This window comes from Phaeoacremonium minimum (genome assembly GCF_000392275.1).
Source record: "Phaeoacremonium minimum UCRPA7 unplaced genomic scaffold PA7_03_scaffold_129, whole genome shotgun sequence".
NCBI lineage: Eukaryota > Fungi > Ascomycota > Sordariomycetes > Togniniales > Togniniaceae > Phaeoacremonium > Phaeoacremonium minimum.
Window position 1 is genome coordinate 256,604 of NW_006921036.1, and position 26,105 is coordinate 282,708.

The following is a 26,105-nucleotide window of genomic DNA, read 5'->3' on the forward strand; positions in this document are numbered from 1 at the left end:
GAAGCTTTGGTATGCACCACAGCTTGGTCACCCGCTGGTGGGGTTTTCATTGGCGCTGTGACGGCGGCATGTGGCAAGCACGTTTGCCACCAAGCAGGCCCAAAGTCTATGTTCATTACCTAAGCTCTAAGGTAAGGCCTAAAGGGCAGGTCCTGAAAATGCAGCCCTACAGCACTCCGCTGCTCCAATCACGTATGCCATATTTCAAGATCTAAGATCGCATTGACGAGGTGATACTTGAGCATCCAGGCATTGTTCCGCGGCCCTCGGGTGCTATGGCTGGATGGAAAGGGCATGATGTCACCACGGATAATGGAATATAGTCAATTCCCAAGGTTGCACTCCGCGCCATTTGAGGAGCCGAATGCGAATTGCCTTTTACCTTGCAAAAAGCAGAGAAACAAACATGTTTTACGCCGCGAGCAATGTTATTTCTGGAAGATGTTGTGCTGCATTCAAGGACCGGTTTTTTTTGGTGCCACGGTTCACCATTCGAGTACTTTTGCCTGGGGGTTTTTCTTGTGTCATGCAAGTCATCTATCTATATGACAACCCGGGGAGGCTTACGGGAGAAGAGCCTTGCTGTATCACAGGCCAACCAGAGGGGCGGAACTACGATGCGAGTGCGATGCGTTGGATGCCATCTAGACTACCTACATGTAGGTAAGAATCTCACCTCCATTCCTCGGCGAAGGATCCGAGCCGCAACGGACCCTGGCACATCATCGCAACGACATGCCAAGATATTGAACGACATACCTAGCACCTAGGTACTATCAGATGGATTTGAATCATGGATACAGTACTGAAGTTTCAGGGCCCAGTGCGGCTTCGATGTCAAGTCAAGCCACACACCAATTTCCAGGCTCGCTTTCCTGGGCCGGTAGGAGATAAAATCCAATGTCGCTAGTGTCGCATTGGACGGGACCCGAGTTCAAACTTCAAACTTCAATCTACCGGTACCCGACCACTGGCACACACAGTAACAGTAGCGTCCTCGCTTTCGTTTACGAGCACGCCGGTTCCATTTTGGAGATGGAGGGTGCGCATTTGACCCTCCAAGGGTTAAACTCAAGTCAGCCTGCCGACAGGACGGACCCACGGCGTGCGACTGACCGACATTCACTTGGCTATCAGTGGGGGGTGACGGTGCGCATGTCGGGATTCTTCAGCAACCCGCGCCCGAGAAATTAGCTGATTGTGATTGTGATTGTTTTTTTTCTCGATGCTTTTTGCCTGCCTTGTTACAAGCTCCTGCGTATTACCGTAGTGAGTCACCGGGACACTAAGCTCTCAAACTGTGCGATGTGAGGCTTATGGTAGCCACGGGAATACGCGTATGACGAGTTCCGTAATCCAATCCACCATCGGGGGGGGTGTTGTTCTCCATCGTTTCTCCCTCGGAAATGTTTCAACATTCAGGAGGTACTTCCTCTGCTGGATACCTGGCTATAGATTTACCAACAGTTACAGAAGTATACAGGTAGGGCTCTGGGCCGAGGTGGTTTCGTATGCCCGGACACAGATCTGACCCGAGTCGCATCGGTGGAGGGTGATGAGGCACGTCTGCACTGATCAACACTCCACTCAGCGGGTAGCGGGCTTGGCTGGGTACCTGGGTACCTGGGTACCTGGGTAGGTCCTGGGTAGGGTGCTTCTTGGTTCTGAACCGCTTCTAGCGTAGGCCTACCCCGGCGGGTGTGGCGTCTCCTGCCAGACACCAGATACAAACAGGGGATGGAATTCGCCTGGTGGGGTGCCTTTAAGTTCCCCTGGGCGAATCGCATTGCGCCCGAGCTGCGCAATCGCCGTGTTTTGCACTGCTTGGGGTCCCCCGGGGTCAGCCAACATCCGCATCTTTTTGTGCCAAACCGACAGACCTTACTGCGTACGTACCTTGCGCGCGCGCCTCCATACGCACCCTCCTCCACTTCGTACACTTTTCCAAAAGAACGCCGGGTTTCTGAATGTGCGCCGTGTCGGCGCATTGGGCTAGAACAGCCAGCCGTACTGAATAAGTGACATGTGGGAGACATCGCTAGGATACCCGTTCCGGTAGGTAGTCAAGGTATCATTCATTCATTCCCCAAGTTACCTCATTAGGAGGCTAGCCCACTAGCGAGCAAGCTTGGTTTATCAGTCTCCTGTTGCCTTCGTCTGAAGCTTGTTTTCACATCTCGTCCTTTCTCTTGTCTTTCTTCTCTCGCTCTCGCACGCCCACCTACATGACATGCGTATCTCGTATCGATCCGAACTCCGATACGCATATCCTCTTGTTACTGTTGCGCCGTCTCTACATCAAAGGCGACAGTGATAACAATATAAAGCGAGCGACACGCTCGATATCTTTTTTCATTTTAGTCGCATTCCATCATAACATTGCCGCAAGAGAGGCGCTCCCCGATATTTAACCAACAGGCTTGGAGCCACCAAAGGCACAATGGCAGCCGATCTCTCAGAAAAGGTCGGGGCCGAGCCTCCTCGCTCGACCTCAAGCCATGGCGGCTCAACAGCTGAGGAGTCCGACCCTACTATCATACACCCCGCAGTGCTTGAGAAGGCCGACTCCCAGGTTGTCCCCCAGAAGAAGGAAAAGGATGCGGATCCATACAAGCATCTACCCCCTTCAGAAGCCGAGATTCTTAAGAAGCAGGTCTATACTCCAGACGTCAAGGTCGGCATAGCGACTCTCTATCGATATGCGAGCCGTACCGATCTCAGCCTCATCGCCGTGGGCGCCGTCGCCTCCGTCGCATCAGGCGCCGTGCTGCCCCTCATGACTGTGATTTTCGGTAACCTGCAGGGCACTTTTCAGGACTATTTCCTCGGAAAGGGATCTTATAACGACTTCATGGACACAATGACACATCTGGTGCTCTATTTCGTGTACCTGGCCATTGGAGAGTTTGTGACGTGCTACGTCGCGACTGTCATATTCATCTACACCGGTGAGCATATTTCAGGCAAGATCCGGGCAGAGTATCTGGAGAGCTGCATGAAGCAGAACATTGGCTTCTTCGACAACCTCGGCTCCGGAGAGGTCGTCACCCGTATCACCGCAGACACAAACCTCATCCAGGAAGGTATCTCGGAGAAGGTGTCATTGACCCTCGCAGCCCTCGCCACTTTCGTCACCGCGTTCGTCATTGGCTTCGTCGAATACTGGAAATTGACGCTCATCCTCTCCTCGACGGTATTTGCTTTGCTTTTCTGCATGGGTGGAGGATCCCAGTTCATTGTCAAGTACAGCAAGCAGAACATCAACGCCTACGCTCAGGGCGGTAGTGTCGCCGAGGAGGTCATCAGCTCGGTCCGCAATGCGGTCGCGTTCGGCACGCAAGACCGTCTCGCCAAGCAGTACGATGTGCATCTCACCAGGGCCGAGGGCTTCGGCTTCAAGGTCAAGGGCGCTATTGGCGTCATGGTCGCTGGCATGATGATGATCCTGTATCTCAACTACGGCCTCACATTCTGGCAGGGAACCAAGTTCCTCACGGAGGGTGTAATTCCACTATCAAAGGTCCTCATCATCGGCATGGCTATCATGATCGGTGCATTCCAATTGGGCAACGTCGCCCCGAACGTGCAGGCTTTCACCACCGCTTTGGGAGCTGCAGCCAAGATTTACACGACCATCGACCGAGAGTCCGCTCTTGACAGCTCTTCTACAAAAGGCATCAAGCTCGATAAAGTGGAGGGCCACATTCGTCTCGAAAACGTCAAGCACATCTACCCATCCCGCCCAGAGGTGGTTGTCATGGAAGATGTCACTCTCGATATCCCAGCTGGCAAGACTACTGCTTTGGTGGGTGCATCTGGCTCTGGCAAGAGCACCATCGTCGGACTTGTCGAGCGTTTCTACCAGCCAGTTAGCGGTACGGTCTATCTCGACGGCCACGACATATCCACTCTTAACCTACAATGGCTCCGTCAGCACATCTCTCTTGTTAGTCAAGAACCCACCCTTTTCGGAACCACAATCTATAACAACATCCGTCACGGCCTGATTGGAAGTAAATGGGAGCATGCCAGCGATGAGGAGCAGAAGCAATTAATTGAGGAAGCCGCCAAGAAGGCCTATGCCCACGACTTCGTTAGCGCGCTCCCCGAAGGTTACAACACCCATGTCGGAGAGCGTGGTTTCCTCTTGTCTGGAGGTCAGAAACAGCGTATCGCCATTTCTCGTGCCATCGTCAGCGACCCGAAGATCCTTCTCCTCGACGAAGCCACTAGTGCACTGGACAGCCGTAGCGAGGGAGTGGTGCAGGCGGCTTTGGAACAGGCCTCTGAGGGTCGAACCACAATCAGCATTGCTCACAGACTCAGCACAATCAAGGACGCTCACAACATTGTGGTCATGAGCCAAGGCCGGATCGTGGAACAGGGAACGCACAACCAGCTTCTGGAGAAGCGTGGAGCATACTACAACCTCGTCACAGCGCAAAACATCGCAGCGGACAACGAGATGACGGCCGAGGAAGAGGAAGCTATCGACGAGGAGGAAGAGAAGCTTATCCGCAAGAAGACTTCCAACAAGGAGACTAACGTAGAGGGCTTCGCTGAGGACCCCGATGACAATATCCGGGACAGGCTTAATCGCACAGAGACGACGAAGTCTCTCTCGAGCGTGGCGCTTCAGGGAAAGAAGGCTGAGGATGAGAAACAATACTCTCTGTGGACTCTCATTAAGGTTATCGCCAGCTTCAACAAGAACGAATGGCCCTTGATGCTCGTTGGAGTCTTCTTCTCCATTATCTGCGGTGGTTTGAATCCTGTACAGGCGCTCTTCTTCGCAAAGATCGTAACCGCGCTGAGTGTTCCCGTCACGGAGCTGGTAAGTTAATTTTTTATGATGGCTTTCATACACAGCATTCGTTCTCGTGCCTACATTTTGAGCAAAACTGACTAACTCTCTTTAGACAATCCCAAAGATGAAGTCTGATGCTTCCTTCTGGTGTCTCATGTATCTCATGCTAGGTCTTGTTGCCATGCTCGCCTTCTCTATCCAGGGCGTCATCTTCGCCAAGGCATCAGAGCGTCTCGTCCACCGTGTTCGTGACCGAGCTTTCCGCACCATGCTCCGACAGGACGTCGAGTTCTTCGACCGAGATGAGAACACTGCCGGCGCCCTGACCTCGTTCCTCTCAACAGAAACCACACATGTTGCTGGTCTGTCCGGTGTCACGCTGGGTACTATTCTCATGGTTGTGACCACGCTCATTTCGGCGCTGGTCCTGGCCTTGGCTATCGGGTGGAAGCTTGCTCTTGTTTGCATCGCTACCGTTCCCATCCTTCTTGGCTGCGGGTTTTTCCGATTCTGGATGCTGGCTCACTACCAGAGACGAGCTAAGCGGGCGTACAACGACTCTGCCAGCTACGCTTCTGAGGCTGTCACAGCTATTCGCACTGGTAAGTCGATCTTGAAAGCCATCTCGTGTTGAGTAGTCTCGCTAATAACAAGGATGCAGTCGCTTCTTTGACTCGCGAGGCCGATGTTCTAGCTCAGTACAGGGAAAGCCTTGCCATTCAGGAACGTGCTAGTCTGATTTCCGTGTTGAAATCAAGTCTACTTTATGGTGCGTGGAATACTGAGTCTCCCAAAGCCTTCTATCCGTTACTGACGACTTCTAGCTGCTTCACAATCGTTCATGTTCCTGGCATTCGCACTGGGCTTCTGGTACGGTGGAACTCTCATCGCGAAGTAAGTGTTGCTCACCCGCTGTTGCAAAATAACTGCTGACATGAGATTCAAAGATATGAGTATGGCATGTTCCAATTCTTTGTCGTCTTCTCCTCCGTCATCTTCGGTGCCCAGAGTGCCGGATCAGTCTTCAGCTTCGCCCCAGACATGGGCAAGGCCCAGCAGGCCGCCAGCGAGCTCAAGAAGCTGTTCGACCGCAAGCCCACCATCGACACGTGGTCCAACGCCGGCGAGAAGCTCGATTCCGTGCAGGGCACGATCGAGTTCCGCGACATCCACTTCCGCTACCCGACGCGGCCCGACGTGCCCGTGCTGCGCGGGCTGAACCTGACCGTCCACCCGGGGCAGTACATTGCGCTGGTGGGGCCCTCGGGCTGCGGCAAGTCGACGACGATCGCGCTGCTCGAGCGCTTCTACGACCCGCTGGCGGGGGGCATCTTCATCGACGGCAAGGAGATCAGCTCGATCAACGTCAACGACTACCGCAACTTCATCGCGCTCGTGTCGCAGGAGCCGACGCTCTACGCCGGCACCATCCGGGAGAACATCCTGCTGGGCGCGACGGACGACGTCAGCGACGAGCAGATCGAGTTTGCGTGCAAGGAGGCCAACATCCACGACTTCATCCTGTCGCTGCCGGAGGGCTTCAACACGGTTGTGGGCTCGAAGGGCACGCTGCTCTCGGGAGGTCAGAAGCAGAGGTAAGAAGATATGACACCAAAGCCCTCCAAGACATCGCTCTGCAGATCAGTAGTAGGTCGCTAACAACAGCCACGTAGAATCGCCATCGCGCGCGCCCTCATCCGCGACCCCAAGGTGCTCCTCCTCGACGAGGCGACCTCGGCGCTCGACTCGGAGTCGGAGCACGTGGTGCAGCAGGCGCTGGACAAGGCGGCCAAGGGCCGGACGACGATCGCCGTGGCGCACCGGCTGTCGACGATCCAGAAGGCCGACATCATCTACGTCTTTGACCAGGGCCGCATCGTCGAGCAGGGCACGCACGGCGAGCTGATGCGCCGCAACGGGCGCTACGCGGAGCTGGTGAACCTGCAGTCGCTGGAGAAGAGGTAGTGAGGCGCTGAGGCTGGTGGTGGGTTTCCCTGCATGTCAATTTTTTTATTTTTTTTTCAGCATTTGGAAGGCGTTTCTGGATAAAAGGTCAAGAGCAAGCACGCATAGCATTTGCTATCGCCTCCACATGAGGATTGGAGAGATAGAATTTCTCTGGATAGGGGTTTTGGCTCATTGTTGCACATATTGGTCATACCATTCACTCAGATAATGTAGATATTAATTCTCCCATGGCAAAATGGCCAGGTCTCTACTGGCTGGTCCTCTCGAACTCTTCATGCACCACGTGAGAATCGGCTTAATCTATCATATTCCTGAGCATGGCACGCCAGAGCATGATTGATTACCTCACACTACAAGGTCCTCAAGCCAGCAACGCAAGGAGCAAGTAATCATAAACAATGGAATTGTCCACCCACGTTTCAAACAGTCTCATTCGCCAAGCATGCACACGGTAAAACAACGGGATGAGGTAATCATCAGCGGAGAATCAAGGGAGGCAGTTGCATCCTGTCATCAGAAAAGAAAACGCCTTAGGCTCATGCCGAAGCAAGACGGACCCTGCTAGTAGTTCGGCGTGAGGTGAGCCAGTCTCACGCAGCGGCTCACATTGTTTGCATATGGAACATGTCTTGCAAGGTGCGGAAGATTCTTCCGCAGAGACCCAGGTGTCCACTTTGCAGCTTTTGGCTTCTTTTGGCGAGTTTGTATGTTTGGAGATGAATCCTCCTCGAGATCAGCCGCCTGGTAATATTTCCGCGATGCTCGTTGCCAATTGCAGCTGCGTAGCCACCATTTTCCGTATCGTCTAATAATTTGAAGGATTTCTTCATCGAATGAAAAGTGATGGGCGGTGATAGCTCATCTGGCAGGACATGACAAACAAAGGCTGGAGTTGAGGCTATTCTACGAGAGTGATTGCGGGCGCTGATGAGGCGCCAATGACGAAGTGTCATTGACTAACACCCGAAATGATGTTTGGACACCTTCAGTCTCCCCAGTCTCACGTGAGTTGCACAAAGGACCTGCAAGGGACAGATCTTGGAGATTGGTGCCCTGAGCAGAGAGGCGATCCTTGTTGTGGGATTGGGCAGCCGCCTTGCTTGGCAGGCGAACAACGAGATGACCATCAGCCGCCACTGATTCAGGCACAGGCACACGGCTGCAAGTGGAACAAGACGTCTGATTGTGTGTGTGTGGATGGATGTGTGTGTAGCGGTGGTGAGACACCCCGCCTCGTGGCTTCGTGGTTCATCAGTCGTTGGAAAAAGCGTAGACACAAAGCTGTCGTGCCATGGTGCCAACGCAGCAATCCGCGAGCCCGAATGGAGGTGCCAGGTTTGTAAGTTTGTAAGAGAGACGAGAATGGGTGGAGGGACACGCAGGTTCGGTGATGGTTTGCCGTTTCTACCGACACTGCACAGGAATACCTGTTTACAGTAGTATTTCTCGGATCTGTTGCCCTTGGCCTTGTGGCTATTGGACATCGGGCGGGTGAACTTCGGTAGCGACTGCAAGACTCAGGAGGAGATGCCAGGCGACAATCGATCGATCGAACATGGTGGCCAGAACGTCGAATGCGAACGCCATGTAATGTACGATGGATGGGCGATTCGCGAATCCGTCAAAAGCCGTTGAGCTAGTGCACATGGTAGCATTGGGAAGCAGGAAGCGACTCCCAAAAGATGCTTGGAGGTAATTTCGCCAAATTCGATAGCGGCTGGCGAAAGTGGCCCGCTTGCTTGGTTAACAAGCTCCAAGTTAACATACCGTAGTGAGCGGGACTGGGCCGGATCTGCAGACAAGAAAAGAATTCTTAGAATTCTTTCGCACGTGTGAGTGCCGGCTGCATTTGTACAGAGTAGGGAGAGATCAGCACAATCGGCGGCATTTGCAAGAGGCTAAAGATCAAGAATATGGCATCCGCTGAGCTGGAAGCTGGCAAGCTGCATTTCCACAGTTTGTACGAACGGTACCTGCCTTAGTCACCCAACATATACTTAATCAAGACGGGGCCGCCCGCATCTGCAGCTCATAAACGTGCAGGCAATTGTTTGTACCTGAATTAGCGCAAACGTTATTCGCCCCATTCTTCACGTTCATTCATTGAAGAAGGCAGTTATGCCACCGTTTGTCTGCGCCCCCTTTTCTGTAGCGCGAACTGTAGGACTGTTGTAAGCAACTCACCGTGCAGTGCACTGGTGCAGTACCTCTTGACTCGATCCATTTGCTTTGATATGATCAGTTATGGGAGCTGTACCCAGTCCGGAATGCAGGAATATGGGGCCTACTACCAGACTACCAGAGCAGGCTTTTTCACACTCCATCGTGGCTGCTGCCCGTTGCAGGAGAAAATCTCGCTTACGGAAGGCTCGTCTTCTTCTGGAGACACGCTCCTTCTGCCCCAGTTCAATCCCCAATTCCCACGTCAAATCCTGGGAAGGTGTACGTAAGACCAGTCAGGGGACGGCCAGACAAGGCTCTCGACAGCAGGTTTCTCTTTAACAATCGCGGCATGAAATTGACAATCATTTCTGCTTCGTCTGTACCTGCGTCACTTCCATATCGGATCTCATGTATACTCACTTGAACGCTTGAGCACAATCCCTTCTGAACCGGTTCGCATTTCGTGCCGCCGGCCGTCCACCGTGTCATCCCGGGAAGCTATGCCCTGTCCCTGTCTTGCAGCCGAACACGATGGATGCAGGGCAAAAGTCTCCTGGTGACCAGCCATTCTGCATGGCTTGGGGGCATGGGCACGGGCACAGCAATCGCTCTTGGCAACAATCACGACTTGTTTCTTGCTGCACACCTGCGAACTGATCGAGTTCGCGGCAACCGTCGTTTTCTCTCGCGAGATCAGTGGGCCTGCGACAAGGCTCGGACTCCGCTGCGCTAGGGCGTGCCTGGCAGGTGAGCCCGTCGGCATTGCGGCTACCTAGTCGCTCGCTGGCATGCAAGTTACGACGGGATCCCAAAAGGCCGGGCTCGTTTCCTTCCTTACATCGACCATATTGTGCATCAAGCTGTGAGAGAGGGACCTCCTGGAGATGGAGACAGGAAAGCTGGCCGAACACCTTAGCCTGCCGTATCTGCTGTTTATCTCCATGTCAGACATCCACACCCCTCGGCGCTGGTGGCTTCAATGAAGCTGCTCCTTTGGTCAGCCGTATTGGACTCAATGCAACGAGAAATCAATAGTTGCTTCCAGCACGCCAACACGCCCCCAGGGTCCCCACACACATGCTATCGCGCGCTCAGTCACTCATACGAGGCCCTAGGCCAGGCCACCAATGCCCACTCTCCAAGCCATCGGACACCACGGAGGCGCTAGAGTGCAACGCTGGGAGTGGAGAGGCGGGCGGTGCAGGGTCGTCCTGGTCTGGCTCTCTGCCTTCCCACGCGGCCATTTCCTACAGAGACAGTAATCTACGGATTCTAGGCCCCGGCCAGCCCTTGCAAGCGTCTGCAAGCCTCGAAGCGCCATCGCACGGCCAAGCTTGCCAATAAGGTAATGCCTCAACATGCATTCACCTGCCAGAGCGAGCACGCATTGTCCAACTTTCCATTCCAATCCAGGGACCACGCCCCCAATGCCTGCCTATTCCCATCCTGTCAGGCCTGCTTATTGCTTTTATTTCCTCTCCTCCCGGTCAGGGCCTTATCAGGCGGTCCACGCCATCTGCTATTTCTCTTGGTTTGCGTCTAGGAGCGTCTAACTTTGCTCTTATTGTGCCTGCCCTCCTTTAAGTGCCTGTAATCAAGACCCAATATCAATAATATGCGCTCTTAACCCATCCTTCTCGCCCTCTTCCAAGTCTATAACACCCCCGCAGTGCCCGCACCAGTTTGATCTGGTTGCTCCTACTTCCACTCGCCAAATCGAGTGACGGCATTATCGTCCATATTTAAGTGCTTGACATCCCACTCCTTCATTGGTGTTGTGAGCAAGCTCACGCGGAAACATCTTCATTTATCCGCCTCGCCTATATCCAGCTCATTGGCCACAAGCGTCCCGCCACGCTTTTACTGGGAAAACCAGTCTCCGGCCCTTGATCTTCACATCAAAAGATCTCCAGGATCTCCCTGCTAGACCATCTGCCACCGGGCTCTTGGTGCCTTGATTATAATAGGGTCGTCGTGCCTGGCGTTTTGAAGAGACAGTCGCCTGACAACCGTCGTTGTGCGTACTCGAGATTACAAGGGGACCAAAGCTTCGAGCTTCGAAACACCGAACCCGACATCGAAAAGATCAGCGCTTATTCCCTGTTCGCCCAACAGCCCACTTTGCCTGGTCCGGGGGGGGGGTCGCGCTCGCTGAAGATTGTCGGACAAAGTGATGTTTCACACTTTCCAACTGCAACTTGCAGCCAGTTCATGATGGCCTCGTCTAGTCCGCTCGGTTTCGACCACATGAGCGCTGTTTACATCTCCAAACCTAGCGGTTCCTCGGTAACGCTACAGCATAAGCCAAGGATACAATGGGTTGGAGTTATGTTCTTTCTATCGTGGTTCCTGTCTTTTGCGGCAGCCGCCGTAGTTGAGACGGCTCCTGCACCGACAGAAGCCCCGTTTGTATTTGAGGGCGAGTCTTTACTACTGGACGAACGCATGCCAGTCTTAGAAAGAGGAGTATGGAAGATGGTGTCGCAGCAAGAACATGAACTTCGAAGGAGAGCTAAGGCAGAGTCGGAAACTACAACTGTCTCGATACCCGTGCCGTCGACAACTACCGTCTCCGCGAGCCCGCTCCCGAGTCCTTTCGACAGCAGCCTCGCCTCAAACTTCACTGGGAACGATGGAAATGGTGCTTGTCCAGCCTTTATTAACTCATTCCTCACGAGCCCTACTTTCAAGCAGTGCTATCCAATCTCATTGCTTCTTCAGGTATGTGAAACTTCCGTGGAACATAAAACAGGGAAACAATGATTTCTGACGAGTATGTGCAGAGTTCTCAATCCTTTTTCGATGCAGAAAAATCACTGGTCAGAATCACTCAGGTTCTCGACGCTGGTTGCGCGGCGAATGTCACGTTCTGCACAGGTTATCTCACTGAACTAGCCAAGAATTTGACCGATGCCTCCAACTGCGGCGCCGATTACCAGCTTGGAAACTCTGTCGTTGTGCAGGCGTATATTGGTCTCCTCTCTTACCAAGCGCTTTATAGTGCCACCTGTCTAACCGATCCCGATACCTCGATGTATTGCTTCGCCAATGCTGTCACCAACCTCACAACACCATCCAATATTTACGTCTACTACCTGCCTCTCAACATCTCTCTCCCCGCCAGCTCAAGTCCATCATGCAGTTGGTGCCTGGAACAGACTATGGCCATATACCAATCTGCGGCAGCCAGCAGGAAACAACCAGTCGCATATACGTATGAGTCTGCTGCCAGTCAGATCAACACAATGTGTGGACCAGATTTCGTCAACGCAACATTACCAACGGAGCTCAAGACCAGCTTTGCCTACTCACTTGCGGCGGAAGGTCCTTCGTGGCTTTTATTATCGTCTATATTAATAATGGCATTACACTGGCTGATTTAAAAGCCAGTGCATGCTGTGAAACACTTCTACGAGCAATGATACAAAGACTTCGGAGTCTTCGGTTTCGGTTACGGATATTTTTCTAATTCTGGGTTTGGGACACTTTGCAACATTCTATCATTTTCTTCCTGGGATATATACAGGCGCCTTGATACCCCAAATACTTTTGTTTTGGTTTCTGTCACCTCTTTTTATGAGTCGATCAACAAATCCGATTGCGTCTCGAAATGAGGGCACTCCTTGGACGGTCGGCCCGACTGGATTTTTTCGGTATTATATTCTGGGATGGTTAAGTCATTGGTCCCAGGGAACTTGGGATCGGAAAGATAAAATCTGGGCGGAATATATGGCAATAGCCATCGGATTCGGAAATTGTCAGCGGTAGGCCCAGACTGGCCAGCTGGTGATCACATATACAAAGGAAATAGGGGCGAAAGTGGCTTGATTTCGGCCTCAGCATGGAACTGCATCTCTGGGATAATCTAATTTTCTAAACATGCTGTAGGTCCACCGCCTTTTTACATTGCAAATGGTGAGCGGTGAACCAAACTAGCAGCACTTCATGTACATACTTCTCTATATCCACTTGTCAACTACGACGAGCATGGATCAATAGAAATGGACCATGGCTTTAGCCAGATCCTATCTTAGCAATTGTGCTCGCGCATTCTCCAACACCATTAATCAGGTGATCTTTCATGATGCGTGCTGAGGTCGTAGTCTTGGAGAAGCATCTTTCAGATCTACGACCCCCCACAAACCCCGGACGAAGAGCGATCTCTAACAGTATTGCGTAGCGATCTTCCCCAAGCATTAGTTGTGTTCTACAGGTCGATTCGGCCTGTTGTCATCCGCTCCAGAGAACAGAGTCGCAATTTGCGGAGACGTACTGTACCTCCTAGCGGATATGTGGTCTTGACCCCTCTCGTCTCGGTACATCATTGCCTCGAGGAAATCTGGGGTTTAGCAGCCAGCTCCCCGACTCGGGCCGTCTCGCAGCAACGACATGTTGGAAGCTGGCACACAATTTGGCTCGCAATGCCTGTTCTTCCCCAACTTTTTTTTTTTTCTTTCTAGGCCAGAGTTCCCCAATCGCAAATACCACCATGCGAGCCTGGCTGGTTCGTGACGCCATAGGTATTAGCCAGAATGGTAGAGTGACTCTCCCAATTGATCAACGCCCCCGTCCGTCCAGCCCGTCTGCCCTCGTGCCTCGTGATTGCTGGGATTGAGAATGTCCTGCGGGCGGCCCTGGATGTAACCTGGCCTCGTCCCCAATATCCCCGCCATGGGGCGGGCGGCGGGTAGCGTCAGTTTGGCAGGTATGAGGCAGGCGATCGTAGTTGTTTGTTTAAAAGAACGGTAATCCCGGCGCTGGAGCTTGGAGCTCTGGGTAGCTTGTGCATTGTACGTAGTGCTGCTATCGCTTTGTAGTCGGCTTGTACGAGAAATGAGACCCTTGATTGTGCTCTCGGCCCTCGCAGGCTGGGCGGGCACTGCTCTGTCGACTTCGGATGGCCTCACTGATGCGGTGACGTGGGACAAGTATAGTCTCCTTGTCAACGGAAGTCGCGTTTTCATCAAGTCAGTTAGATGCCTACCGATTGGCGCCAGAGCTAAGAATGGCTATTAAATGTGCTTCCAGTTCGGCCGAGTTCCATTATCAGCGGCTCCCAGTGCCTGAGTTATGGCCAGTGAGTGAAGTTCGTCAATTTTGGGAAATTCCAGCCCCTGACTCAGTGACAACAGGATGTCCTCCAGAAATTCAAGGCCAATGGCTTCAATGCCATCAGGTAGATCCAATCCCAGTTGTAAAGTCGCTTGGTATGAGGATTCTTACTTATGCTGCAGCGTCTACTTCTTCTGGTCGTACCACTCCCCATCCAAGGACGTATACGATTTCGAAACGTCTGGCAAGAACCTCCAATTCCTCTTCGATGCTGCCAAAGACGCCGGCTTGTGGGTCATAGCAAGAGCTGGGCCATACTGCAACGTGTGTATGGATTGACATGAAACCGGAATAGGGGCTAATCTTGTGGCAGGCCGAGACCAATGGCGGCGGCTACGCTCTCTGGGGCTCAGACGGCAGCTTGGGTAATCTTCGCACAAGTGACGAGACCTATCATCAAGCCTGGCTGCCTTGGGTTGCCAAGGTGGGAAAGATCATTAGTGATAACCAGATCACCAACGGAGGCGTAAATGCTCTCAACACCTAACGTTTGCTATTCACAAGTGCTAACGAGACGCAGTCTGTCATCCTGAACCAGCTCGAGAATGAGCTTCAGGAGACAGTCCATTCTGCTGATAATACCGTGGTACTATACATGGAACAGCTCAAGACAGCCTTCCGAGACGCCGGTGTTATTGTTCCATTCACACACAACGAGAAGGGCATGCGATCCCAGTCGTGGTCGACCGACTATCAAGATGTTGGAGGCTCCGTCAATGTTTATGGTCTTGACAGCTATCCTGGAGGATTGTCGTGTACCAATCCGTCCACCGGCTTCAATGTTGTCCGAACGTACTTCCAGTGGTTCTCAAACTACTCTTTCACTCAACCCAGCTACGTGCCTGAGTTTGAGGGTGGTTGGTTTTCTGCTTGGGGATCCACGACATTCTATGACCAGGTACAGAACGTTAAGCCCTTATGAGCGAGAGCCAAGAACTCATTATCTGTGTAGTGTACCACCGAGCATTCGCCGGAGTTCGCGGACGTGTACTACAAGAACAACATCGGCCAGAGAATCACACTCCAGAGCATTTACATGACATTTGGCGGCACGAATTGGGGACACTGTGAGTTTCACCATTGTGCCCGGCTTCCCTCGAGTCACTGCTCATTGTTTTTAGCTGCTGCTCCTGTCGTATATTCCAGTTATGATTACAGGTATGCACAATCTTTCAAGACAGATTTCAACCATCTTGATAGCTAATAACCTTTTTAGTGCTCCGCTTCGAGAGACTCGCCAGCAATGGAACAAATTGTTCCAGACGAAGCTTGTCAACTTGTTTGCAAGTTCGTCTCCGGACCTGCTCAAGACGTACATGGTCGGAAATGGTACCGGATACCATGTATGTACCAGAATATAAACATTTGAAGATACTGTACTGACATGCCCAGGTATCATCAACATCTGTCTGGACCTGGGTGCTGAAGAACCCGGATACCGGCGCAACCTTCACCGTGACACAGCAAAGCAGCACACCATCGACGGCGAATGTGACATTCTCGGCAACATTGGACACCAGCGAAGGCAGCATTACCGTGCCGAATGTCTCCCTGAACGGACGGCAAAGCAAGATCCTTGTCACTGATTATGTCTTTGGGGACCATACTCTCCTCTATTCATCCGCTGATGTCGCTACATATGCTATCTTGGACAGTGATGTGCTTGTGCTTTACCTCAAGGAGGGCCAAGTAGGGGAATTCGCCTTTAAGGGTGATGATGACCTTACATATACGGTCCACGGAGAGTCGTCTTTTGCTGATGCTACAAACGGCACCCATCAGGTTTTCACCTATACCCAAAGCCCAGGAACGACTGCCGTCAAGTTCTCCAACGGTGTGTTAGTCTACTTGCTGGAGCAGAGTGCAGCCTGGAGACTTTGGACACCGTCGACCACATCTTATCCGTATCCCCAAGCCGACCAGAAGCTCATTGTTCTCGGACCTTACCTTGTCAGAAGTGCCAGCATCAGCCACCAAGTGCTTCACGTCTCTGGCGACAATGATGTGTCCACCACAATCGAGGCCTACGTTGGCTCTGCGACCATCTCTACAATTGACTGGAATGGTGTTCGACTCGCGGCAACTAAGACGGCTTACGGTTCTTACACCGCGACTATCCTAGGAGCCGAGACGAGGACCATCTCTCTCCCATCCCTGGACCGCTGGCATTCTGCAGACTCCTTACCCGAGTCGCAGCCTAACTACGACGACTCCAGATGGATTGTGTGCAATAAGACAACAACCCTATCACCGGTAGCTCCGTCGACGCTCCCGGTGCTCTTCAGCTCCAACTACGGCTTCTACTCTGGCCCGAAGGTCTACCGAGGCTACTTCGACGGCACGAATGCCACGTCCGTCGACATCACCGCCAGCGGAGGGCTCGCGTTCGGCTGGACAGCCTGGCTCAACGGCGTCCTCATCGGTGGCGACCCCGGCAACGCCTCCTTGACAACCACCACCGCCGTGCTGGACCTTCCGGCCACGGCACTTAAGACCACGGGCAATGTGCTCACCGTGCTTGTCGACTACCACGGACACGACGAGACGTCCACCGCCAAGGGCGTTGAGAACCCCCGCGGTCTGCTCGGCGCGCGGCTGCTGCCCGGCGGCACCACGACAGCCACCGGCTTCACGACATGGAAGATCCAGGGCAACGCCGGCGGCGACGCCAACATCGACCCGGTGCGCGGCCCGATGAACGAGGGCGGCCTGTACGGCGAGCGGCTGGGGTGGCACCTGCCGGGCTTCGACACCGCCTCGTCGCCCGTCAAGTTCGACACCGCGACGCCGCTCACCGGGCTCGCGGCCTCGGGCGTGCGCTTCTACACGACCACTTTCCACCTCAACATCGACTCGGACCTTGACGTGCCGCTGGGCATCGAGCTCTCCGCGCCGGCGGGCACCGTGGCGCGCGTCACGATCTGGGTCAATGGGTACCAGTACGGCAAATATGTCCCGCACATCGGTCCGCAGACGCGATTCCCCGTGCCGCCGGGCGTCATCAACAACCGGGGTTCGAACACGCTTGCGCTGAGCCTGTGGGCACAAACGGACGAAGGCGCGAAGCTCGATGATGTGAAGCTGTTCACGTATGGTCAGTACCAGACCGATTTCAAGTTCAACAGGGACTGGAGCTATCTCCAGCCTGGCTGGACGGATCGCAGCCAGTATGCTTGATCACGCTTGGTAGACTTCCCCGGTAGTGCCATAGCTAGATAGTAATAAACGTTGCGTAGATTTCATCATCGCCTTCAGAGAGGCGCGTTAACATTCTAGGAGACACCATATCGAGGCTTCTTCTAGGTGCAAATGATGAAAGACCGTTATTGGGGCATACTCGTAGCGTACCGCGAAAACATCGAGATTGTTTTGTCTCTCACCGGCATACGTGTTAGGAGCTATATATATGGGGGATATGCTGCAACGACGATCTCAATTCAAATTCGATAGATTCAAGATCTTACGGCTCCCGTCCACATATCCTGAGACATAAAGCTATCGATATTATGAAGAGTCGTGTTGTCAAGCCTGTGGAGGTTTATGCCCATACCCCTGTCTGACTATCAACGCGTTTGGAAATGATTTCCACAATGCCCACAATGGCGGCGATCGCTGTAGGGCTGACTGCAAGTGATGCGCATTTCGTGCAGGTTCAGCGGCTTGGCCGCCAGGGAACCTGCACACCCCACGCAACGCCTATCGTGAAGCGATCACAGCGAAGAGTATGAAATCGCATGTGAGCTTCACCCACTCCGATTGCTTCAATATGCAGTCCCAACAGCCCGGAGGTGCTAAATCTGATCTAAAGTGACTCCACTGAGTGTGACTTTTCGCAACAGGGTGCTTTCCCAACAATCGCAGCGTTGCATGGCAGAACGCCTTCTGCAACGGCCTGGCTCTCCATTGGCGGTCCTCGAGGACATCCTGCCTCTCATCTCCGAGTACTCACATATGCCAACGGAATGCGCATGCAATATTTAAAGCCACATTTCTGACCGGCTGCGAGCCTCAAGCGAGAGTCTGTGGACGTCTAGATATCGTCCTTAACAAGCAAAGTAAGGAAAACGAGATAGAGTATGTTGTTCTAGAGTCTCTTGACAAGTGGGGGAGGATCCAGACCCTGTATGCCGCCACTTCTGACCAAGAGAGATCTTCCCCGGATGTCTTGTCCGGTTGGAGCTCATTCACTGGATGTTGGGAGTGTCTCGCGGAAATTAGCGCTGTCTAAGACGCCACGATGGTCGGACATTAGATCAGGACGACGGCGCTTCCAAGACCAGCGACCAGTCTACGAAGGTACTGGGTTGTGGGTATTATGACAATGTCTGTATTGCTTGTTTCCCACAGTCGGCACCAGTTGATCAAAAAGCAAAAAAAGCAAGAAAATGCAGAGGAAAAGCGCATCCCAGATCTGACGTGGGTAAAAACCTTCGTCGCTCGACCAAGATGGTCTGACAAGTCAGATATCCGTAGTAAGAGAGCACTTGCCCCTTGCTTCCTGTCAAATTGACGGACCGATCGGCAGTATGATATCGCTTGCTTAATACTGACGGAAAATAACATTCGAGAATGAAATACTCTTCGAGCCGAAGCAGCACTACAGCAACGGAAAGGGAATCGCAGTTCTTCGCTGAACGCAGTCGATAGGAAATATGCCACCACTTGAATGAATTGGTTTATCAGGCAGGACAAGACAGCACGCACGTCTCTCCGTTGCACATGCGCAAGAGGGTATAGGATCGTACAGAAGTCGCAAACTGACCTGCGAGTGTTCGCAAGTCTAGGCACCACGGCCGGCTGCACTTTGGGGGCCGGATGGTTCGGTTGGGTACCCTAAGTTTAGTACATGTATCGCACGCCACCTTAGCTTCGATCTGAAGAGGACAAAGATTTGGGAAAAAGCAAAGACGAAGAGTGGCTGGCGAAAGTGAGCTACCTGCCATGATTAGTCGGTAGATGTCATCCACACTCTTTGCCATCGAGACTGGTTGAGTGGTAGACCATCTGTCGGTTGCTGCTCAATGTTTGCGGGACCTGCAGCGCCACCTCGCACAGGATGTGCGGCTGTACCTGCATATAAGGCCGCCGATGGATAGTGGCACACACCGTTTGGAGAGAGAATGGCGACACTTCGGTAGCTGAGTCAAGTTGGGCGTGCTCGGTGGGGTGAGACAATCGGCTCGGTCCAGTCCCAGAGACGGGAAGTCTATCTTCTGAGAGACATCTGTCTTGGTCCTGACTAGACTAGACTGGACGACCCCATCGCGGACGTCGCTTGCAACGAGAGGCAGCGTTCTGGTCGACCATCGCTGTTTACGGACCGACCGGAATGGTCCTGCTTGATCTTGCTGGTTTTTCTTTTTTCTCTGGTTGCTTCTTTCACTCCACTGCACTGACCATGCAGCTCCTAGCAGGCATGACCCCATCATGCAGTGGAGACCCAGCAATCCCCTTGCATCAATGAGTGGTTTTTTACCTGGGAGAAGCAAGCCTGACGTTTTTCTATCGTCACTGACATGGCTGTTATGCAGCTACTATTGCAGCCGGTGTCCTGACGCTCCAATAGTTGGTGACCTAGACGAGGAAGGCTCTGCTGGTGCTAGTATAGTGCTAACGCGGACACACTGATGACAAGGATTGATTATCAGGACGGAGATCAGACTGCTCGCGGCCAAGCTGATTCTAGGAGGGCAAGGATACCATGCATTGGGGACGGGAGAAGAAGAAACGGATCGGAAGACTGTCGTCTGCCGCCGTCGCAATGGAGGGCAGGCTCTTGCCGTCCAGTGACGCGACACTGCAACCCTAGGGTGTGGTTCCGAGTGTAGGTGGTCGCATCGGGCATATGAATGGCGAGGCTCAAGCTCTTCGAATAATACCTTATTAAGGAACGCATGCATCCTTGTGCAAAATCTTTGTGAAAGGATTTGAAGACTCTTTCCATTCTTGCTCATCCTATAGCCCTACACCTCAGCTTTTGCTGGTTTTGTTGCTTGTCTGTCCCGGCATCATCCAACCCAACAAACTGTTGCGCCAGTCAGGCCCATATCGGACCGGCCACCAATAACAGCGCCAATTGGCTGCTGCATCCAATCTTCGCAAAGACCTGAGTGATCTCATCTGGGATCCTGCAACCGAGAGACCTGAAAACCGGTCATTACGAGGCCCGCCTGTGAAACAGCGCCGACAGCAAGAGAGATTGGCCGATACGCATTGGCGGAACTAGGAGCTGTGTCCCGAAGACGCGCACAACCTGGAAGGCCGCAAGCAGCCAACAAGCCCGATTGATCCATCGTTGCGATATCGATCTGATTGGCGGCATTTCAACCCCACCACGGTAGACACACGCCTTGGACCACCTGGACGACCAGCTCGCAGGCACTTGCAGTTGCTTGCAGGGTTGCTCGAGCCTCCAACAAGCCTTGGTCCAGTACCGTGTAAGCCCTGCACCCCCCCGGTCTGCCCTGCCCCTCCGCGATCAACCTTCCCCATCCTGGCTCCTGTATGACAACAATCGCGTGCAGCCCATCGAGAGACGCGTCTTGCTTGGACACCACCACACAGGCTAAATGTTCCCCAGGATCCACGAACCTCCCCCAACAAGCTCTCCATTCATCCAGCTCAGCTCGATATTTTCCCAGTCTTCTTTTTCCTTGATGCGGCCTCAGTCCCTTTCCACAGGCAGCCGTCCCAGTCCCAATTGACCAACTCGAGGCCAGTAATTGAGGCCTTAGTCTCAACCTTAACATTCATTCATTCATTGTGTCATTGCTCTCTTGGCTCGATCAACACACTCACTCTCCTTATCTCCCGCTTGCCCAGCCCTTCTTGTCCCGTTCCCGGTCACAGCCTTTTTGCGAACAAGGCTGGATATTTGACTCGACGGGAAGGAATTGCTGCTCATCCGGGATACCCATCATTGCCTATGAAGACTGCCGGCGAACCGCGTCTCATATATAAGACCACCGTTCGAACACGGCCCCTGACATTCAGCATTCATTCAGTCACCTTGCGACAAGACCAGGTCAACAGTTGCGCTACTTCTGTCGTAACCTGACCCATCGGTCCAGGGTTTCCGTGCTAAGCCCTGCCCATTCCATTAAGGAGGACCCTTTGCATTCCAGTGGTTTATTCACCCATTCTCCAATAGGAGATTCGGATCCAATCGCCCAATTTGCGGGTGGCCTTGAGGAGAGCAAGCTGGGTTCTTGTATCTTGGCCTGCACCCGCCCTAGTTTCTGGAACAAAATTCCCAGTGGGGATCACCAAAGTCTTCGGAGACTAGAGATAGTCCTGGAGGGATCTCTGAAGCTCTAGCTATCTGGTGTGGTGCACATAGAGGTCGAGTTGCTGGCGGCGCATCCAAGAAACCGGTGTTCCCAAGTTCAATTGTCAACAGGATTGGCAGATTTGCGCGCATCATGGCGTCGATCCCGCGTGCGATCCCAGCGGTGCTGGGGGCGTTGGCTGTGCTTACAACAACAGCATTGGTTGCCATTCACATTATCCTCTCGCATTCCCTCTCGACATCAGCCCCAACATCAGCGGTCCGAATCACCGCAATTATATCGGCAGCACTAGAAGCCACAGTATTAGTAGGATTGATTGCAATGCTATGTTGCTATCTCAGCTCAAGAAAACGATCGAGGAAGTTCAGCGGACTTGGATTCGGCTCTGGTGTTCTGCTATGCGCTTTGGCTGCTGCGGTTTCAGTGGCGGCTCTGGTGTGCTTGAGCAGTTTATCAGGCGAGCTTCCAAACACCATCCTTGGATCGAACACCGTTCCCTTCCTGGTTGGCGCTTCTGTGGTATTGGGGCTTGCGTTCGCGACGCAACTCGTCTTTCTCGTTGTTCACTTCATCTCGGCTCGAATGCATCAGGATGAGGAGGCGCATTCCATCCATACCAATGACGGCGGCCGTCGATCTCCCCAGCAGCATGTCAAGTCTATTCCTTATGAGCAAACGAGCCCCAGCGCTTCGAAGACCCGCGGTAGCACGTCCATGGACTCGAAGAGCCCCCCAGGCTCAAGTGGCGGACGATCTGCAACAGAGACTTTGACCTCAATCCGCTCGTCATTGTCTCATGTAGTTCGCCCGATCTCGTCGAAGACGAGACTGCTATCCAACAGTCAGAGGTCCTCGCGCCGGCCTGCATCTTTGGATCCAATACCGTATCGCGACAGCAGAACCACCGAGGATGGGTTTGACTCCTGGGATACGTCAGCAGTTGATCCCCACAACCGCCAAGCCGTGATGGAAACATCATCCCCTACTCCGGGTCGATTCTTGGAAACAATTCCGGCTAGCCCAACTACAAGTAGGAGTCCTAGTCCGGGCACCCCTCTCGATCTCGAGCCACCACGGAATCGACGACGTAGCAGAAGCTACAGCCCTGCAGCAAGCAGGACGAGACAGCAACAGCAGCAACAAAAGGCAGCCTTCACGCAGCAGCCTTCTGCAAGCGAGTCTCACATCCACCCCCTGTTCCGATCGGATTCTCCCACACCACCGCCGGTGGCCAGTCCTGGAACAGTAGTCATCGCTGCTCCCGAGGCCGGGAGAGTACTGTCTGACCGGCAAAGCGTCCGGTCCCTGACACGTATGCGAAGCGGCAGCCTGCCGGTGGTATCAAGCCCGTTGAGTCGGCAGGGCAGCTTTGACGAGTTTCATCAGAGGGTGGTGAAGGACGATGGCTCCATAAAGGAGGAACTGGAGGAGCCCGCTGCGGAGAGCGAAAGAAAGATGACACCGCCGATTCCCGATTGGATATTGAGTGCGGGCTCGAGGACGAGCCTCTCAGACTACCACAGTCGGAAGCTCAAGGAGAAGCTGGATGAGGAGACGACCGGTCGATCATGACAAGACGTGGACGCGCAAGGTGCTGGAAGGAATGACGAGGAACCATGATGGGATGATGAGTATGAAATGAGCCTGACAGAATCATGTCACGACTGATGCATGATGTCCACACTACACACAACGTGTATGTCTTTTTCCTCTTGTTTGGAGTATATTGGGTGGCTTGGGGTCATGGGACGATACCATCTTTGATACCTTGAGCGTGGCGTTTCTCTATATAGGATAGAGAGACAGACAGACGAACAGTTCTCTCTCGCTTCACAGCAAAGCTTGAGATTGAGCGACCAACAATCCAAGAAGTAAAAATTAAGGATTCGTGGAGTGTCTAGAGTGATATGGTGAATCTCAACGATTGCAAGCTGCTCCGTGCCACCTGCAGCGTGTCGAGCATGCAGAATCTGATGGGGATTGACGATAAAGTGAAGAGGAGAAGAGAATCATGAGGTGAGATGGGCTTCCTAATGTTTGTAGAACCCTTATCTGAGGAAGGGAGCAACAGCCCTTGGTGGAATGCAGTTTCGGTATATTGATGTTCCCATTCCAGCAAGGGCAGGAGCGTTCCTGTAGCTACCCTAAAGCAGAGTGAAGTGAGGAAGGCGCCTGCCTTGCATCATTCAGTCATTCATCCCACCTGCCACTTCACTGACTAACTACCTTGGGTATTGCACAGTAACTAATTATGCGGGAAGCAACGCCTTGCCGTTGTCAGGTCGCCTCCTCATTACATAAGTGGGAGGTTGGAGGGTGCAAGGTAGGTACTTTTGGACATGCTGAGCAAGCCTGCATCCTTACCATTATTAAGGCCAAACAAAGTCTTCTCGAGTCCAACCGAAAATGGCGGGGTACAGTACTGTGTATATCGTGGGTGTCATGTAAAATACTGTAGATTTAGTAGGGTCATTAAATGTACTTCCAGGTCAGTTGATATCGTCTTCTAGCTTTCTTGATGCCAGATGCGATATAGACATACAAACAAAAGGTGGGTAGATATCACTCGATGGATATATGTAATGGGTGTTCATCGGCAGAGACCTTAGAAACCTTGCGTCGGACTATATCTATCCGGGTAGGGGGTTTTCGATGTGAATTCCATCTGGTGTCTTATTACCAACCAGGCCAAGAAAGGCATCTGCGGTGCCACGCGCATCATCTCCTAAAGTCGCATGGCCATAGGCTGCCTGTTAGCGGGGCAAAGCTGGAAACTACCTTACCTCACAAGCAACCTTGGCCTTGACTCCACCAGCAAGCCAGCCAGCCAGCAACCCAGTCCTGTGAGGCACCGTGACCCAGCAGAGAGAGCGAGTGCCTTTCTGTCGACCTGACATAACCAAAACTAAACCAACCTTACCTTGCCTTACCTTCGCCTTCCCTTTACATCATCTCTTTTCTCTCAACCTCCTCTACCTCTTCTGCGACGACGCGAATTTTTCTTCTTCCCTTCCTTCGCGCTCTCTCATAACGACAGCTTCCAGCACTGTCCTCTCCAGTCGACGTTACCAACCTTCTTAAGCACTCACGTACGGAGCAGCCCGCAGCTGCATCGCTTGCCCATCATGAAGGTTACATTCAAGGTATGGAGATGCGAGCTCACACACCTCGGCGCCATGTCCTCGGCTGGCCATCTGCTTTACCGACCATATTTCACGAAGCTAACGTGCCATCTACTACAGGACCTCAAGCAACAGAAATTCACCATCGAAGTCGAGCCCACTGACCTGGTATGAGACCCCGCCGCCATGCACTGGTCATCGTTGATTCCCCGCCACCCGCCGAAGCTCCATGTGTAACATCAACACCACATCAGACCCCAAACTGACATGTTTCTCAGATCTCAGCCGTCAAGCAGAAGGTTTCCGAGGAGAAGGGTTGGGACCCCAAGCACCAGAAGCTCATCTACTCCGGTATATACTCTCACGACTTAGGCCCCCGCCGGCTGACCGTTTCTTGGTTGCTGATGCGCTCTAGGCAAAATCTTGAAGGATGAGGACACTGTTGAGTCTTACAAGATCGAGGAGAAAGGCTTCGTCGTCTGCGTCGTAAACAAGGTACAAAGCTACTCCAGAGAACATTCTACAGAGCAGATTACTGATGTACTGGCCCGACATAGCCCAAGCCTGCCCCGGCCGCCGCCTCATCCTCGGCTGCCCCCTCAACTCCTGCTCCAGCTCCCGTCTCGACTCCCGCACCGCCAGCCGCTCCGGCCCAGGCGAGCTCTGCCCCCTCTGCTGCTCCTGCGACTCCCACCCCTGCCAGGACTACTGAGGCTGGCTCCGGTGCGACCTTCAACGACCCTAACGCCTTGACCATCGGCGACGCGCGCAATGAGGCGATTGCGAACATGGAGGCGATGGGTTTCGAGCGAAGTCAGATCGACGCTGCGATGCGCGCTGCATTCTTCAATCCCGACCGTGCTGTCGAGTACCTCCTGACAGTAAGTCCAGCTTGTGAACTCGGTGTATACGGACGGGCAGCTGAATATGTCTAGGGTATCCCCGAGGATCTTCAACAGCAACAACAGCCCCAGGCCCGACAGGCGCCCGCGGCAGCCCCCGAGGGTGGTGCTGCTCCCGTGCCTGCTGCTGGCGGAGATGACGATGCTGGCATCAACCTCTTCGACCTTGCGGCCCAGCAAGGTGGTGGTGGACGCGGCTCCGGTCGTGGTTCTTCTCAAGCTGCAGCGGCGGCGGCAGCTGCCGCCGCCGCCGCCGCAGGTGGGCAGGCTGGTCTGGGCAACCTAGATTTCCTGAGACACAACGCCCAGTTCCAGCAATTGCGCCAGGTCGTTCAGCAGCAGCCCCAGATGCTTGAGCCAATCCTCCAGCAGCTCGGTGCCGGCAACCCACAGCTGGCCCAACTCATTGCGCAGAATCCGGACCAATTCCTCAGCCTCCTTAGCGAGGATGCTGATGACGACGTGCCTCTGCCGCCTGGTGCTCAGGCCATCTCAGTCACTGAGGAGGAGCGCGATGCCATTGAGCGGGTATGTCTTTTATTCTCGGATGCTTCCATCTCTGAAAATACTAATCGACCCTCTAGTTATGCCGCCTGGGCTTTGACCGGGATCAGGCCATTCAAGCCTACTTCGCATGTGACAAGAACGAGGAGCTTGCTGCCAACTTTCTCTTCGACCAGCCGGACGATGATGAGCCCGGCAACCCGCAGTAAACAACTCTCTCGGCCTCGTTAGGAGATGG

General features: G+C 53.3%; 3 protein-coding genes across 3 annotated transcripts; all 3 read left to right on the forward strand.

Annotated features, from left to right (window-relative positions):
- Positions 1–2,440: 2,440 nt before the first annotated feature.
- UCRPA7_1763 (putative leptomycin b resistance protein pmd1 protein) lies at positions 2,441–6,772 on the forward strand (the record flags this gene model as incomplete). The annotated part of the gene is made up of 6 exons (XM_007914342.1): positions 2,441–4,834; positions 4,920–5,409; positions 5,469–5,576; positions 5,632–5,701; positions 5,755–6,402; positions 6,481–6,772. 6 exons carry the CDS (start codon positions 2,441–2,443, stop codon positions 6,770–6,772), a joined length of 4,002 nt encoding a protein of 1,333 aa, XP_007912533.1.
- Positions 6,773–13,943: 7,171 nt separating this feature from the next.
- UCRPA7_1764 (putative beta- protein) lies at positions 13,944–17,227 on the forward strand (the record flags this gene model as incomplete). Its single annotated transcript, XM_007914343.1, has 9 exons — positions 13,944–14,015; positions 14,071–14,114; positions 14,173–14,314; positions 14,364–14,516; positions 14,571–14,948; positions 15,003–15,117; positions 15,172–15,208; positions 15,267–15,393; positions 15,443–17,227. 9 exons carry the CDS (start codon positions 13,944–13,946, stop codon positions 17,225–17,227), a joined length of 2,853 nt encoding a protein of 950 aa, XP_007912534.1.
- A 7,237-nt stretch (positions 17,228–24,464) lies between these two features.
- On the forward strand, positions 24,465–26,076 carry UCRPA7_1765 (putative uv excision repair protein rad23 protein; the record flags this gene model as incomplete). The annotated part of the gene is made up of 7 exons (XM_007914344.1): positions 24,465–24,482; positions 24,582–24,629; positions 24,740–24,812; positions 24,877–24,956; positions 25,019–25,342; positions 25,397–25,891; positions 25,948–26,076. 7 exons carry the CDS (start codon positions 24,465–24,467, stop codon positions 26,074–26,076), a joined length of 1,167 nt encoding a protein of 388 aa, XP_007912535.1.
- Positions 26,077–26,105: the final 29 nt, after the last annotated feature.